This window comes from Tympanuchus pallidicinctus, unplaced genomic scaffold (assembly GCF_026119805.1).
Source record: "Tympanuchus pallidicinctus isolate F22 unplaced genomic scaffold, pur_lepc_1.0 scaffold3, whole genome shotgun sequence".
Lineage (NCBI taxonomy): Eukaryota > Metazoa > Chordata > Aves > Galliformes > Phasianidae > Tympanuchus > Tympanuchus pallidicinctus.
Window position 1 is genome coordinate 104414514 of NW_026294747.1, and position 12125 is coordinate 104426638.

The 12125-nt window shown below is 43.4% G+C and overlaps 1 protein-coding gene across 9 annotated transcripts in view; it reads left to right on the forward strand.

The window, feature by feature from the left end:
• The window catches only part of ELMO1 (engulfment and cell motility 1), a 290733-nt gene extending 284668 nt beyond the window's left edge, over nucleotides 1–6065 (forward strand). For all 9 annotated transcript variants that reach the window (XM_052695784.1, XM_052695782.1, XM_052695783.1 and 6 more), the window contains 2 exons: nucleotides 372–449; nucleotides 4716–6065. In XM_052695784.1, the coding sequence (XP_052551744.1) occupies nucleotides 372–449; nucleotides 4716–4916 (279 nt within the window). In that variant the 3' untranslated portion in view covers nucleotides 4917–6065. The remainder of the gene's footprint in view (nucleotides 1–371; nucleotides 450–4715) is intronic.
• The last annotated feature ends 6060 nt before the right edge of the window (nucleotides 6066–12125 follow it).

Genomic DNA, 12125 nt, shown 5'->3' on the forward strand with positions numbered 1-12125 from the left:
TTCCTTACAACTAAGTAAGCCAGATAGTTCACTTTGCACCTGCAGATTCTGGTTCAGGTAAAGATTAAATGACAGAAATCTTCTGGGAATTAATAATTTCACCGATTTCCAAGTGCACTTTTATGGGTTGTGTTGATTTTAGTCCTCAGTGAGTGAGCAGTAGTTAGCAGTGAGTTAATTTTACCTGAAGCGTCTGTGTTGGAGTTCCTGCTGTGCCAATCTCTTGCAGTGGTTTGGTGCTGCTGTGGCTTTGGCCTGGCCAGGGGAGTACCATAGCCTATTTTTCCATTTGTATGAGGGAGTAAGAAAGACCTGCATGTAGGAATGCCTCTTCTGGAACATTAACATATGTTTCTTTGTCTTTTTTTCAGGAAGTGCTAGAGCTTGCGTTCTCTATATTGTATGACTCAAGTGGCCAGCTGAATTTCATTGCTCCAGACAAGCATGAGGTGAGTTAAGTTCAGAGCACAGAAGCTTCTTTGTAGCCCCCTCAGTTCCTCAGCTTTTTAAGAACATAGGAATGGTCACCCTATTACGGAGTATCTGTCTGAACCTGTGTCATGTCCCACAACAAACTGAAAGCAGAGAGATTGGTATGGGATCAAGACCTGCAGTTTTCATGTGTATCCTGAACTGTGTTTTGCATTTGTGTGTCACAAAGCACCATGGGGGACAAAATCCAGGACAATATTTCTAAGACCTACTGAAGTGAAAACTGTAAGTAAGGGAAAGAAGGGAGTTTGGGAAAACGTCACAGTTCTGCAGAGCTGGCTCACCATTTTCGGGTGCAGTAAAGATTTTTCTTGTCTGGTCTGTGTTAGACACTGAAACACTTTGCTATGTATTCTATTTTGTGAACTTTAATTCAACATCAATGATTTGTACAGCCAAACTGTTCATGAATCACTACTGTCCTCAGCTCATCTTGATCATGCCTGTATAATCAAGGGCGGTTATACAAACACAGGGTCTCAATTTTATGTGTTCTCCAGAACAGCATATTCTCTTTTTTCTTAATTTCGTGCTTCTTGAAAGCATTTATGACAGGTGATTATAGAAAGTCATTTCTCTTGCATCTCCATCAGTGGATACAACAGGAGATTGCAGTTTGGTCTCACTTTTGTAAGAAGTGTAAATGACAACAGCAAGGCACGGTGATGGTCTTCTCCCTGCTTCTTTCTCTTACTTGATAACAGAAGGAATTGACAGTATTGTTGCCTTTTAAGAGATGATGAAAATTATTTACGTAATTATGTGGAAGCATCACAAGTGATTCTCTCAGAAAACTTGGAATTTTCAAATAAAAATTTAGCTGAGAAATATTGCTGGTAAATTTTCATCCACGAGCAACAGGATCCCAGGCATAATGTGCCATTAGAGCTGTTGGTCCAAATCAAACATGATTGTCTTCATCCACTGAACTGGACCTATGTCAGGTACTTTCTGATATGAATTCTCCAGAAATTGAGTTCTAGTCTGTTTCAGCTCATAAAAGCAAATAGTCATGAAAGTCAACAGATTTTTCAGTTACTTCTGTTACAAATATAGCCCAAGGGTACAAGTGTATTTTAATGGTCTGAATGTTCAAAAACTGCTACTGTACCACACTGGCTGATGCTAGCATTGAGGTGCACTAGTGATTGTATTAAAACACCTCTGTTATCTTTATATCCCTTTTTGATCTTATGCAGCTTCTTTGAAGCAAAAATAAATGCTCAAAAAGGGGCCAGAGGCAACAATCTCTGCTGCTATTTGATAGTTCCCACATGAACGTTTTCAAAAGGGCATCTCCCTTCTCCTGTACTTTTTCTTGAATTACAGAGGAAGGAGTTATGGTTACAGTGAATAGTGCAAGTGTACAGAGGAAGCACCCACAAGGAAAGGCAGAACCTCATGATTCTTCATCCAAGTAACTGAGGTGATTGTTGATAAAAATGCTGGTTTAGCAACATTGTCAGCTTTCACAGATTTCACAGGTGGCCCCTCAAGATTTGGACAGCTTTGTGTAAAGTGCCACAAATGATGTTGGTGCCTGAGAATTTCGGGTCAGATTTAGAGAGCTTTTTTTCTGCAGTCTTTTTGACTATAGAGAGAGCTTTGGATGTGGGAATCTAGTGCGTCCTAAAAACAACTGGGGTGGTAGGATAGTACAAGTTGTGAGGGACTTTGAAAGGTCTTCAGTTTAACCTCTTGCTCAAGGTATGTCAGCAGTGAGCTCAGACCAGATTGCTTGGGGCTGTATCCAGATGGATCTGGAAAACCTTCAGAGATGGAACTTGTGCAGTCTTTCTCATTGTCTGGCTCTGCTGCTTGACTCCTAAGGTTGTTTTTTTTTTAATAAAATCTCATTACAGAACCAATGTCATTGAGATTTGGACCTCTTTCTTGCACACTTAAGTATGGCAATACCCTTAGCCATCTGTTGGAGCTTACTGCTAGCCAGAGGATTCAGCACTGAGAGATCACTTCATCATATTTGTTTTTCATTTGAATACTAATAGCTGGCTTCAACTACATAGCAAAAAGATGGATTAATCTCATCCTTGATTTTTGACAGAGAAACTGATGAAGTAGGCTATAATTAGGTTTCTCTGGAATTTTATGAAAATGAATCTGTAGTAAATTAATTTTTCAGTGGCTCTTATTCTGTTTTAAATATAAAAAAGAAAAAAGCAATTGAATGAATGCCTCTGTTTTTCTACCTTTTCATTAGGATTTCTCTCTGCTCAAAATGTGCGGTTTAATTAGAGGCACTTGCCAATATGGAGATTAGAGAGGAATCCCCTTTTCCAGGCCATTGCACTCATTTGAATTCTGGCCAGAATTTGGTTCCTGTGGGCCCTGAATGAGTTATATCTGGAAGAGAATCACAATTCTGCTTTCTGGATCACTGCTATTCCTCCACAGAGAAAGTCCTGGCCGTACTCACTGAGCAAGAGATGGATGATTTACGTCAGTTGCTGCATCTGTTGAATGGATGCTCTGCACTTCTGTAACTTGAGGAGGGCCTTTTGCCTTTCTGTTCCTTTCCTGAGAGTGCATGCTAGGAAAATTTTCCCAAAGAAAGATTTCAGGATGGTCATAAAAATAATTAAAAATAATTAAGGTATAGGGTAGCTTTTTTTCTTTTCTTGATATTCTGCATACTCTCCACAGTAGTTCCATGCTTTGCAAGTCTTCAGTGGCACTCTTTGAGAGCTTAGAATAAGTAGGGAAATTGTTTCCTTGGTGCTTGTTAGCAGGACAGCCTGAACTGTCCTGTCTCTTCTATATAGCTGATCTGTACCCTCAAGTCTCTTTTGTATAGCTAATCATATTAAAGCTACAGCTTGGCTTACCAATACCCTGAGTGAATTTCTAGCTCTGGTGCTCTTGTGGTACTGACTTAAATGGGTCGGATTTCACTTTGGATGTTGAAGTGTATTAACCATCCTATTTGAAAAACATGCCCTTTTTCTGGATGAAAACATACCCCAAGAGGGGGCTTCCTCTCCGTCTCTCTTTAAGATAATCTTCATTTCTGCTGTAGGATGAAGTCAACTGTGGCTATCTTTAGATTTGCCAATATCATGTAGCAAATGGTCAGCTAAATTTAAAATCCATTTCTTGGCATGAAATCTAGCAGAAGTATTTGTAAGATAAAAATGTAGTTACGGTTGATTTAATTTTCTCCTGCAAACTAGGACACAAGTTCATGATTGAACTCTTTATTTTTAGATGATAGCATTTGAGTACTTCTGTTCATGGTTGAATAAATGGCCTGTAGTAATAAATGAAAGAGGCTTGTTTTGATATAAGTTGACTGTACGTCACCAATCTCCCACGGGCTTGTTACGTATTTAAAATGGTTATTCAGCCAGTGTTTGTCTCAAGCTGTCAGCCATTGAGAAAGATAGCATCTTCTATCAGGAAAAAGCTAACAATAAAAAGGGGGTTCTAGAGACCAGTTGAGCATTTGGAGCATTTAGAATGTGAAGTAGAGGTTAAATAGATTGATTGGTCAATGAGAGCCTATCTCTGCACAGGTCTGTTGATACCACCTTGTTATGAGTTGTTTTGCTACAGATTAAACTGGGTAGTTGATAGAGGATTTCTTACGGAAGGAGTCACGGGGAATTTGACTTTGGAAATCAGCTAATTTAACTCCATGGAAAAATAAAATAGCATGGGCAAGGGGAGACTATAAGGATCATCTAATTCCAATTCCCAGTAGCCTTGCCGTTGGCAGGATTGCCACCCACTAGTTTTATTTGTCCAGAGCTCCATCCAACTTGGCCTTGAATGCCTCAACGAATAGGTTGTCCACAATTTAGTTGTCCTAGTAACAGAAGTTTGATGTAAGAGAATCATGCTCTCTAAGTACGGGGAAAAGGAGGAGGAGAAGGAGACATCTCCAAATATTTCTTATCCTAGGTGAAGTTTCATTCTTTCTCACTTATCTTTTGGGGAATATTCTACAAGAAGTTTGGAGCAAATATCTAACTGTCAAACCATCTAGAGGTTTTCATTTCTTCCTACTTTTAGAGCATTCCTTATTTTCTGAGCAGCTGATTGGAACATACCTTCTTTGTGATATGAGGGAGTAAAATGAACGAACATCATTTTAGGTCACTTCGTAAGTCCTGAGGGAGCAATAACCATAGAAGACCAAAACAGACAATCAGTCTGTATCCAGAAAGTCTACTAATGACAATTTCTCTCTTTTCCCTTTGCAGTACTGTGTATGGACCGATGGGCTGAATGCCCTCCTTGGGAAAGATATGTTGAGTGATTTGACACGAAACGACTTAGATACGCTGCTCAGCATGGAGATAAAGCTACGCCTCCTTGACTTGGAAAATATACAGATCCCAGATGCTCCTCCACCTATCCCAAAGGAGCCCAGCAACTATGACTTTGTTTATGACTGTAACTGAGGCTGCCGCTGAAACTTGCTTCGAAACTGGAAATATTATAACTGGAGAGATATTAAAAAGAGAAGAGTGTGTGAGAAAAACAGAAACCCACTTGTGCACCTTGGATTTTGGCTTTGGGGAGGGATGTAGAAACACTTGCATTCTTCCCCACTCCCTGCATCCTTTCCTTCCCCATTCCCATCTTCCCCATTGCTCATCCAAATCCACATTGCTTTAATTAACTTTTAATTGCAGGCCATTGGCCTTGCTTAAGGCAAAGACTGCCACTAAGAAGCACCCTCTCGAGGACTTTTTTTACATTTTTAATACTGGAATAGACATTCTTAACTAAAGGACAACGCTACCGAACCACATGCCTCTGGCACCCACTTGTCAGAGCGGAGGCTCTAACTGGAAGGAGGAGGGAGGGAGGGAGAAGAAGCAGCTACTGTAAGCAGAAGATTTCCCCAGATACTCCCAAGAGTTTGCTCACAACTGAATCCAATGCAATGACAAAAAAGAAAAAAAAAAAAGAAAGAAAAAAAAGTTAAGTGCTTCCCAGTACTCGCACCGTTCATCGCTGCCATTGTTCTCTCCACTGTCATCTCAGCTCTTGTCACTGGCCTTCACCCAACTGATCAGCTCTCAGAATGGAAAGTCTGCAGGTTTTTGCTGTACCATATGCTGTGATGCCGCAACAGCTTTTAACTTCTTTTCCTCCCAGCTCTCAAATAGCCCCTCACTAGCAGTCCACTAGCACAAACTGTTTATGAAGCCACTAGTGTGCCCTGTCCCTGTAGCATTCCCTAACCCTCGACTGCCTCTAAAATTGGCTTGTTGCTACTCAGTTATTTTTATTTTCTTGGTCCAAAGTTCAACAGTAATTTCCACAAGTTAATTACAACTGCCAGACATTTAGGTTTACATTGTTGTCATTGCTACGGTGTTACAAATTTGCAAGGGATTTTCTTTTGTACGGGTTCTAATTTTATTTTATTTTTTATTTTGCCAGACAAATATATTTAATGAAAACTAATTTCATTGTGAGTACTTTTGGGAAACAATATTTTTACTTAATTTCCATTTGGAACACTTACCCTGAGGGGAAACACCAATATTCCCTTCAACTTTGCTGTTGAATAAAGATCTGAGTTGTGATGATTCTTGGAACTTTGTTTTTCTTCTGAAATTGTCCTTTATTCTGTATGGTTCCTGGAGATTGTCGAGACAGGGAAAGGCTGACCTTTCTTCTCTGCACCTGATTTCATTTCCTGGTTTGCTTGTGGTGATGAGGATGAGGTGAGTCCAGAGATACTCACTTGCTGCAGGTACACAAACCTTCCTGTATTAAAGGGCCTTTCAGAAATCTGAAATGAAAGCACGCTCACGTGCTTATGATCAATTCAAAGCTGCAGCCTTAGTGTGTTTGCTGGAGTAACTGTTCCTCTACTTCCATTTTCTCTATGAAGAGTGTTCTTGCTGCAAAGGACAGGTCCTGGGGAAGACTGGAACACTCTCCCTGCTTTTCTTCTGGGTAATTCATCAAGTTCGGTCTCTCTTAGTGCTGAGTCTAGATCTGGAGGAACCCACCAGCCCTTATGGCTGAAGACAAATCTTTGTTTGTGTTCGTTCCTCTCCTGCTCAGACCCAGCCTTAAAAAGACTGTGAGGTGGTTTTATCAGAGCTTGGACTATGGAGAAACCTGGAGAGTGGCTCCAGTTTAAAGATAAAGAGAAGATATTGGTCAGGTGGCCTTTGTAAGGCTGTCGGGGACAAGTGTCCTGACTGAGATTACAGGTGGGAAGAGAAGTCCCTCAGGTACAATGAAACAGGAGTGGAGGGGAACATCAGGAGCAGAGCAGGAGAGTCCTAAAGAAGGTGCCTTCCCAAAGTGGTGTTTGCAGTGTTTCATGAATGCCTTGGTCAGCTGGGAGACGCGAGTTGGTTTAGGTGATGAATGGTCACATAAAGAGTACAAAGTTAATATGGACTAAAGTCTGAGAGAAAATCCAATATGAATGAGGATGAGCGATGTGTAGTGTAGGAAGTGGAAGTTCGGGTTATTTTATTCTGTGGAGTCTTTTAATACAGTGAAGGCAGTCAGGGGTCATGAATGAGTGGTTTGCAGGGATTTGGGGAGGGATCCTGGATCTGGAGACAGAGGTAAGAACACGTTATTTACCAAGCACTGATGCCTTCCAACTTCCTGAAGACCAGACAGAGCAAGACAGAGAATCCAAGCAGTTTTATTAACCTCCTTGACTCAGCTGGGTGAATTGGCTGTGCATAACCTTTGCTTAGCATTGTTTATGGACTGCAAAGCTGCTTGTGAGTCATTGGCAAAAGAAATGCCTTTGGCTTCTGGATTGACCCTGTCGCTGCTGCTCAGGGGCAGGGGCTCAGGGGCTGTGTGAGCATTGGAGAGCAGCAAACAAAGCCTTCCTTCTGAGGATGAATTGTGCAGGAGGAGGAGGTTACACTTGGCTCTCCCACAAAGGTGAGTGTCCCAAGCTGCAGGGATGCTAAATTTGTCCATCTACGTGTCCTGCCTGTGCCATCAGAAAGAAGAGACCTGGGCTCCGTGCTGGCATAATAGCTTGTGCAGCTATTTTAGCAACACTCCTACAGCAGTGCGAAGGGTCATGGTGCAAACACGAATCCTGCCTCCAGTTTCTAGAGCAGTCACACAGCTCGCTTCACCATTATGAAATTTAAACAAATGTCTGGTGATGAACGAGCACCCTGCTGCTTCCCATTCATTTAAAAAAACAAGAATTAAAATGGCAATTTCATTCGCTTGTGCTGTTGTGCGTTCTGAGAAAGCTTTTAAGGCTTTCCCTTCAAGAAGCTTCAGAAATAGAATTGCTGTTGAAGTTTTGTGTATAAATTCGAAACACTAAATGGGTAATTGCTTGTAAAAGCTGTAAAGGGGAAAGAAAAAAAAAAATAATAAGCCTAATTTTAGCTCTTGTTTTTGAAATGACTTTGTCTTTGAAAGTTAATATATTCTTTACAAGAAAGCATGAATCTGGAAAAATACGTATTTTAAGTCAGCTGTTCATCCTGCCTGGAAGACCAAGGAGAGGAGCAGCAGTGCTGAGCAATCCTGCCCGGAAGAAAGCTATGTGTTGTGGGAAGGTCTTTCTGTCATGGCTTACAGTTCTTCTTTTCCGAAGCAATTCTTTTTTTAGCACGGAGAACACTTTAGCATTACAGCCTGCAGAGAAAATAACATTCTCTTGCAGAGCAGCAAGTAGGTGATGACTGTTTTTTGGGTTGCAAAACTACCGTGCAAGATCTTGATTACTTTATTTGTGAAATCCTCCTGATGCCCTCTCCAGGATTGCGTTCTGCCTGCCTGAGGCACTGTTACCAGCATTTCTCTCACGTCAGTGCTCCCCAGTAATGAAGATGTGTCGCATGCACAGCCTTGGATATGCGGTGGGACCCACTGCCTTCACACAGACTGACTGATGAAGGAAAGGAGGAACGAGCCTCCACCGTGCTGAGGATAAAACCCCGCACACTGGAAAATGTTCATATAATGTTGCCATCCTCAGAGCTTGCTGAACCAGGATAAGACATGCTCAGTGTCCTCACTGGATGATAATTATGGTTGAACATTGAACATCTACGTGGCTTCCTGATTAACAGAGCACTTAGGCTTATCCCTGTGCAGCAGGAGAGCCTTGATTTCAGACTGATGAGCAGCACCTAAATGTAGGTGTGTGCTGGCAGCCTGGCTGGGTGAAGGCTTTGTGGAGAAAGGCAATTTTATCCATTTCTGAGCTTTCACTACACACTCAGAGGCGATGCGGTAACTTTGCTGTGCCCTTTGTGATCGGGCTGGTGTTGCTGGTTACCTCATGATGCTAAAGGAGACACTGCCTGGCTATTGAATGGCTCTGCAGCTGCTCCACACATCCTTGGGATTTAGGCAGAGGTAGAAGGGTCAAAAGGGACTCTTCCTTTTGGCGTGAAGTCAGGCTGAAGTGGTGTCAACAGAGAATTTTGTTGGGGCAGCACCACGTATAAAATGGATGTTGGCAGAGTGATGAAGTTTTATTGCCAGGTGATTTCAAAGTGCTTATTCAGGGAGCACAGCTTCATGAGGGCAAGGTTAAAGAACTGGAGAGAGCTTCACACTCATTTAGTGACATATACTTACATTTTATTTCTCCTTCTTGCTGGGAGACTGTGGATGTCTCTGGGGTGCAGAGATGCTATGGTGGTGCTCAGCAGGGACACAGGCAGAACCTAGCCCATCCTTCCTTAGCCATCCTTCTGCAAACAGAGAGATTGCTGTTGAAAATAGAAGAATTTTAAAAACTGATGGTTTTTTTTTTTCCAACAGATAATTTCTCCGACATCCCACTCAGGTTGCTGTGTAGGGATCTATAGCTTTTTTGGCTTTATGTGATCTTGCAACAGCCAAGAAAGTCTCCTCGTGTTGGAAGTCTCACCCAAATGCTCTCCCATTCTTTTTACCACTTGTTTATCAGCTATTTCCAATGAGACATGACCCATGGGGCAGTCACAAAACCTGGGGACCCGCTGCTGCTTTTCCCAAGGGGATGCCAGCCTTGGTTTTGCCACCGGGCAGCGACGTGATGAGACACCAAAGATGCCTTGGCCAAGAAACACAGGCAAGGGCAGACTTTCCTTCCTGCAGCATGACATGTAAGGATGTGTCTTGAATGACTTTATTTCAATTGTCATTAGCGGGTTCTGCAGCCTGATTGAGCGCCGCAGTTAAACTCTCCCTTGATGAAACCTTGTGAGTCTAATTTTAATCTTGTTTGCAGCCTGATGTTCAGCATAGTCTGTTCTGGGACTCCTTTGGCTGGTTGTGAAGGGGAGGGGAGCTGCTTGTCTTTTGCTTAATAAGAGGCAACATTTGTTTCCCAAAGTACGTCTGCATCCTCTCAGTTTCCCTTGAAAAGTCTCAGATTTGACGTTCCCTCCCCACAAGGAGAGGACACCTTGGTCACCTATGCTGTCCCACTGGCAGGCCATACCAAATCAGAAATAACTTCAAAAATCTGCCAGGCTTCAAACGCCAAATTTCCTGCAAATGCTTAAAATGAGGACACCAAGGGCACTGGTGGCTGCAGAAGGAGCGGCAGCAGGCTGTGCAGGCTGCTGACTGCCTGCAGCTTTCAAGGACAAGGATTGTTCATCCCCAGGGTTGGCCCAGGAGCTGGCTCCTTGCTCCCCATTTCCTCCCCAGAAGGCAGCAGAGCTGGGTGCCTCTGTAAAACATGTGAGGGGTTTCTCTGCCAGCAGGATGACGTCCAAGCAGCACCAGTAGGATTACTTCCACTGTGCTTTTGTTCAACTGTGCTACACCCTCTGAAGTATTGCTCAACTCAATGTCCTCTGTCAGCCTTGCACCCATCCACAGGCTCTGGGGTTTTCCCCTCTGTTCCAGGATCAGTGCTGTAACTTCTTACATCTCTCCACAATTACATCATAAATTGCCCACATGCAGACTAGCAAAGCCAACTTCCACATCAAACACAACTCTCAGGCTTCTCTGGTTCCCCATGCGATTTAAACTCCACTCAAAGCTGAGGTTGAGGCATTGGAATGACCTTTCATTTCTTCTCCAGCATGCCACGAATCTTTGCAGCCAAATGTTTTCCTTCGGTGAGAACTCTTTAAGAGTCCTCCACTCTCATCTTCTTGCCACCTTATGAAGTTTTTCCCAACCTTCTATCTCTTCTCAAACACAGCAGCTCCCAGAAAGATCCACAATGCCCGCAGGGTTCATGTGCCTCATATCTCCTCAAAAACAGGCTCAAACCAAGACATTTACAACTTGACAACACTGAGAGGGCATGGAGGAAAATCTGAGCTGGGGGCACCCTGATGGAGGCTGGTGGGGCTGTGCCAAGGTGAGGCTGGGGCTGTGCTGTTGTTTTGGGAAGTGAAACAGTAAAGCTGAAGTGGCAGGAACTTGCTCCCCGTGATGCTTTCGGGCTGCTGGAAGTCATGGTTCTCTGTGGCAAAGCGCTAGTGCTACAGTGCTTCCTTTAGTTCCAGGAGTCATATCACTGAAATATGAGGGTTTTTTGGGTTTTTTCACTTTCTTTTAGAAATTAAAGAACTATGAGGCTTTGCTTTTTTTTATTTCCTTTTTTTTTCCAGAAAACAAGACAAATTGCAGAAGTCTTGGTACCTCCCCCACCAGAAATGCTGGCCTCTGCACAGCCAAACCTGCATTGCATGAGGAACACCATCCCACCTGTCCATGTGGCTGGCTGGGAGGAAAAAGAGCACATTGCAAAGGCATCCACATAAGTGCCATGGGATGAGTTGCATTATTTTCACCCAAATATTTCTTCTGCTAGAGCAATTTGATGAAGAAAGTAATCCAAGCCTCCCCCTGCCCTTGCTGTGCTGCCAGTTTTGCAGTACACCAAGGAGTGGCCATAGCCATGATTCTAAGCTGTGCTCATGGAGGGAAAAAATACACCAGCAAGCAGTGACTGCCTTCACTACATGGTTTGATTTGGACCAAACTCAAGTCACATTTTAATTCCCATATTTCAGGGGGCTTCTCGGTGAGACTTCTGAAGGCAGGTCACTGTGTTTGGACAATTAATCAAATGACGAGCACAAAGGTCATAGAATCAGAATCACTGCCCTCTGAGTTAAGAATTTGCACCTAACATCTAACCTAAATCTCCACTGTTTTAGTCTAAAGCCATCTCCCCCTGTGTTGACACTACCAGACCATGTAAAATGTTGCTCCCCCTCCTGCTTATAAGCTCCCTTCAAGTACAGGAAAGGCGATGAGGCTCCAGAGCCTTCCCTTTCCCAGGCTAAAGAAGCCCAACTCACTTAGCCTTTCCTCATAGGAGAGGTGCTCCAACCCTCTGATCACCTTTGGGGCCCTCCTCTACATCCACTCCAACAGCTCCACATTCTTCCTGTACCGGGCAATGCAGGGCTTGGACACGGTACTCCAGGTGGGGCTTTACAAGGGCAGAGCAGAGGAGAACAATCCCCTCCCTCTCCCTGCTGGCCACCCTTTAGGTACAGCCCAGGATACCACTGGTCTTCTGGGCTGCAAGAGCACCCCGCTGGCTCATGTCCAAGATAAATCCCATCAGTTATCACGCACTGTGCCTTATTCCAGCACATCACCATTGACAAATGTTGAAAGAAGTGCCCCAGTTCACTCCAGCACCGTGCTGTACCCCTACAGCAGCAGCCTCTGCCTCC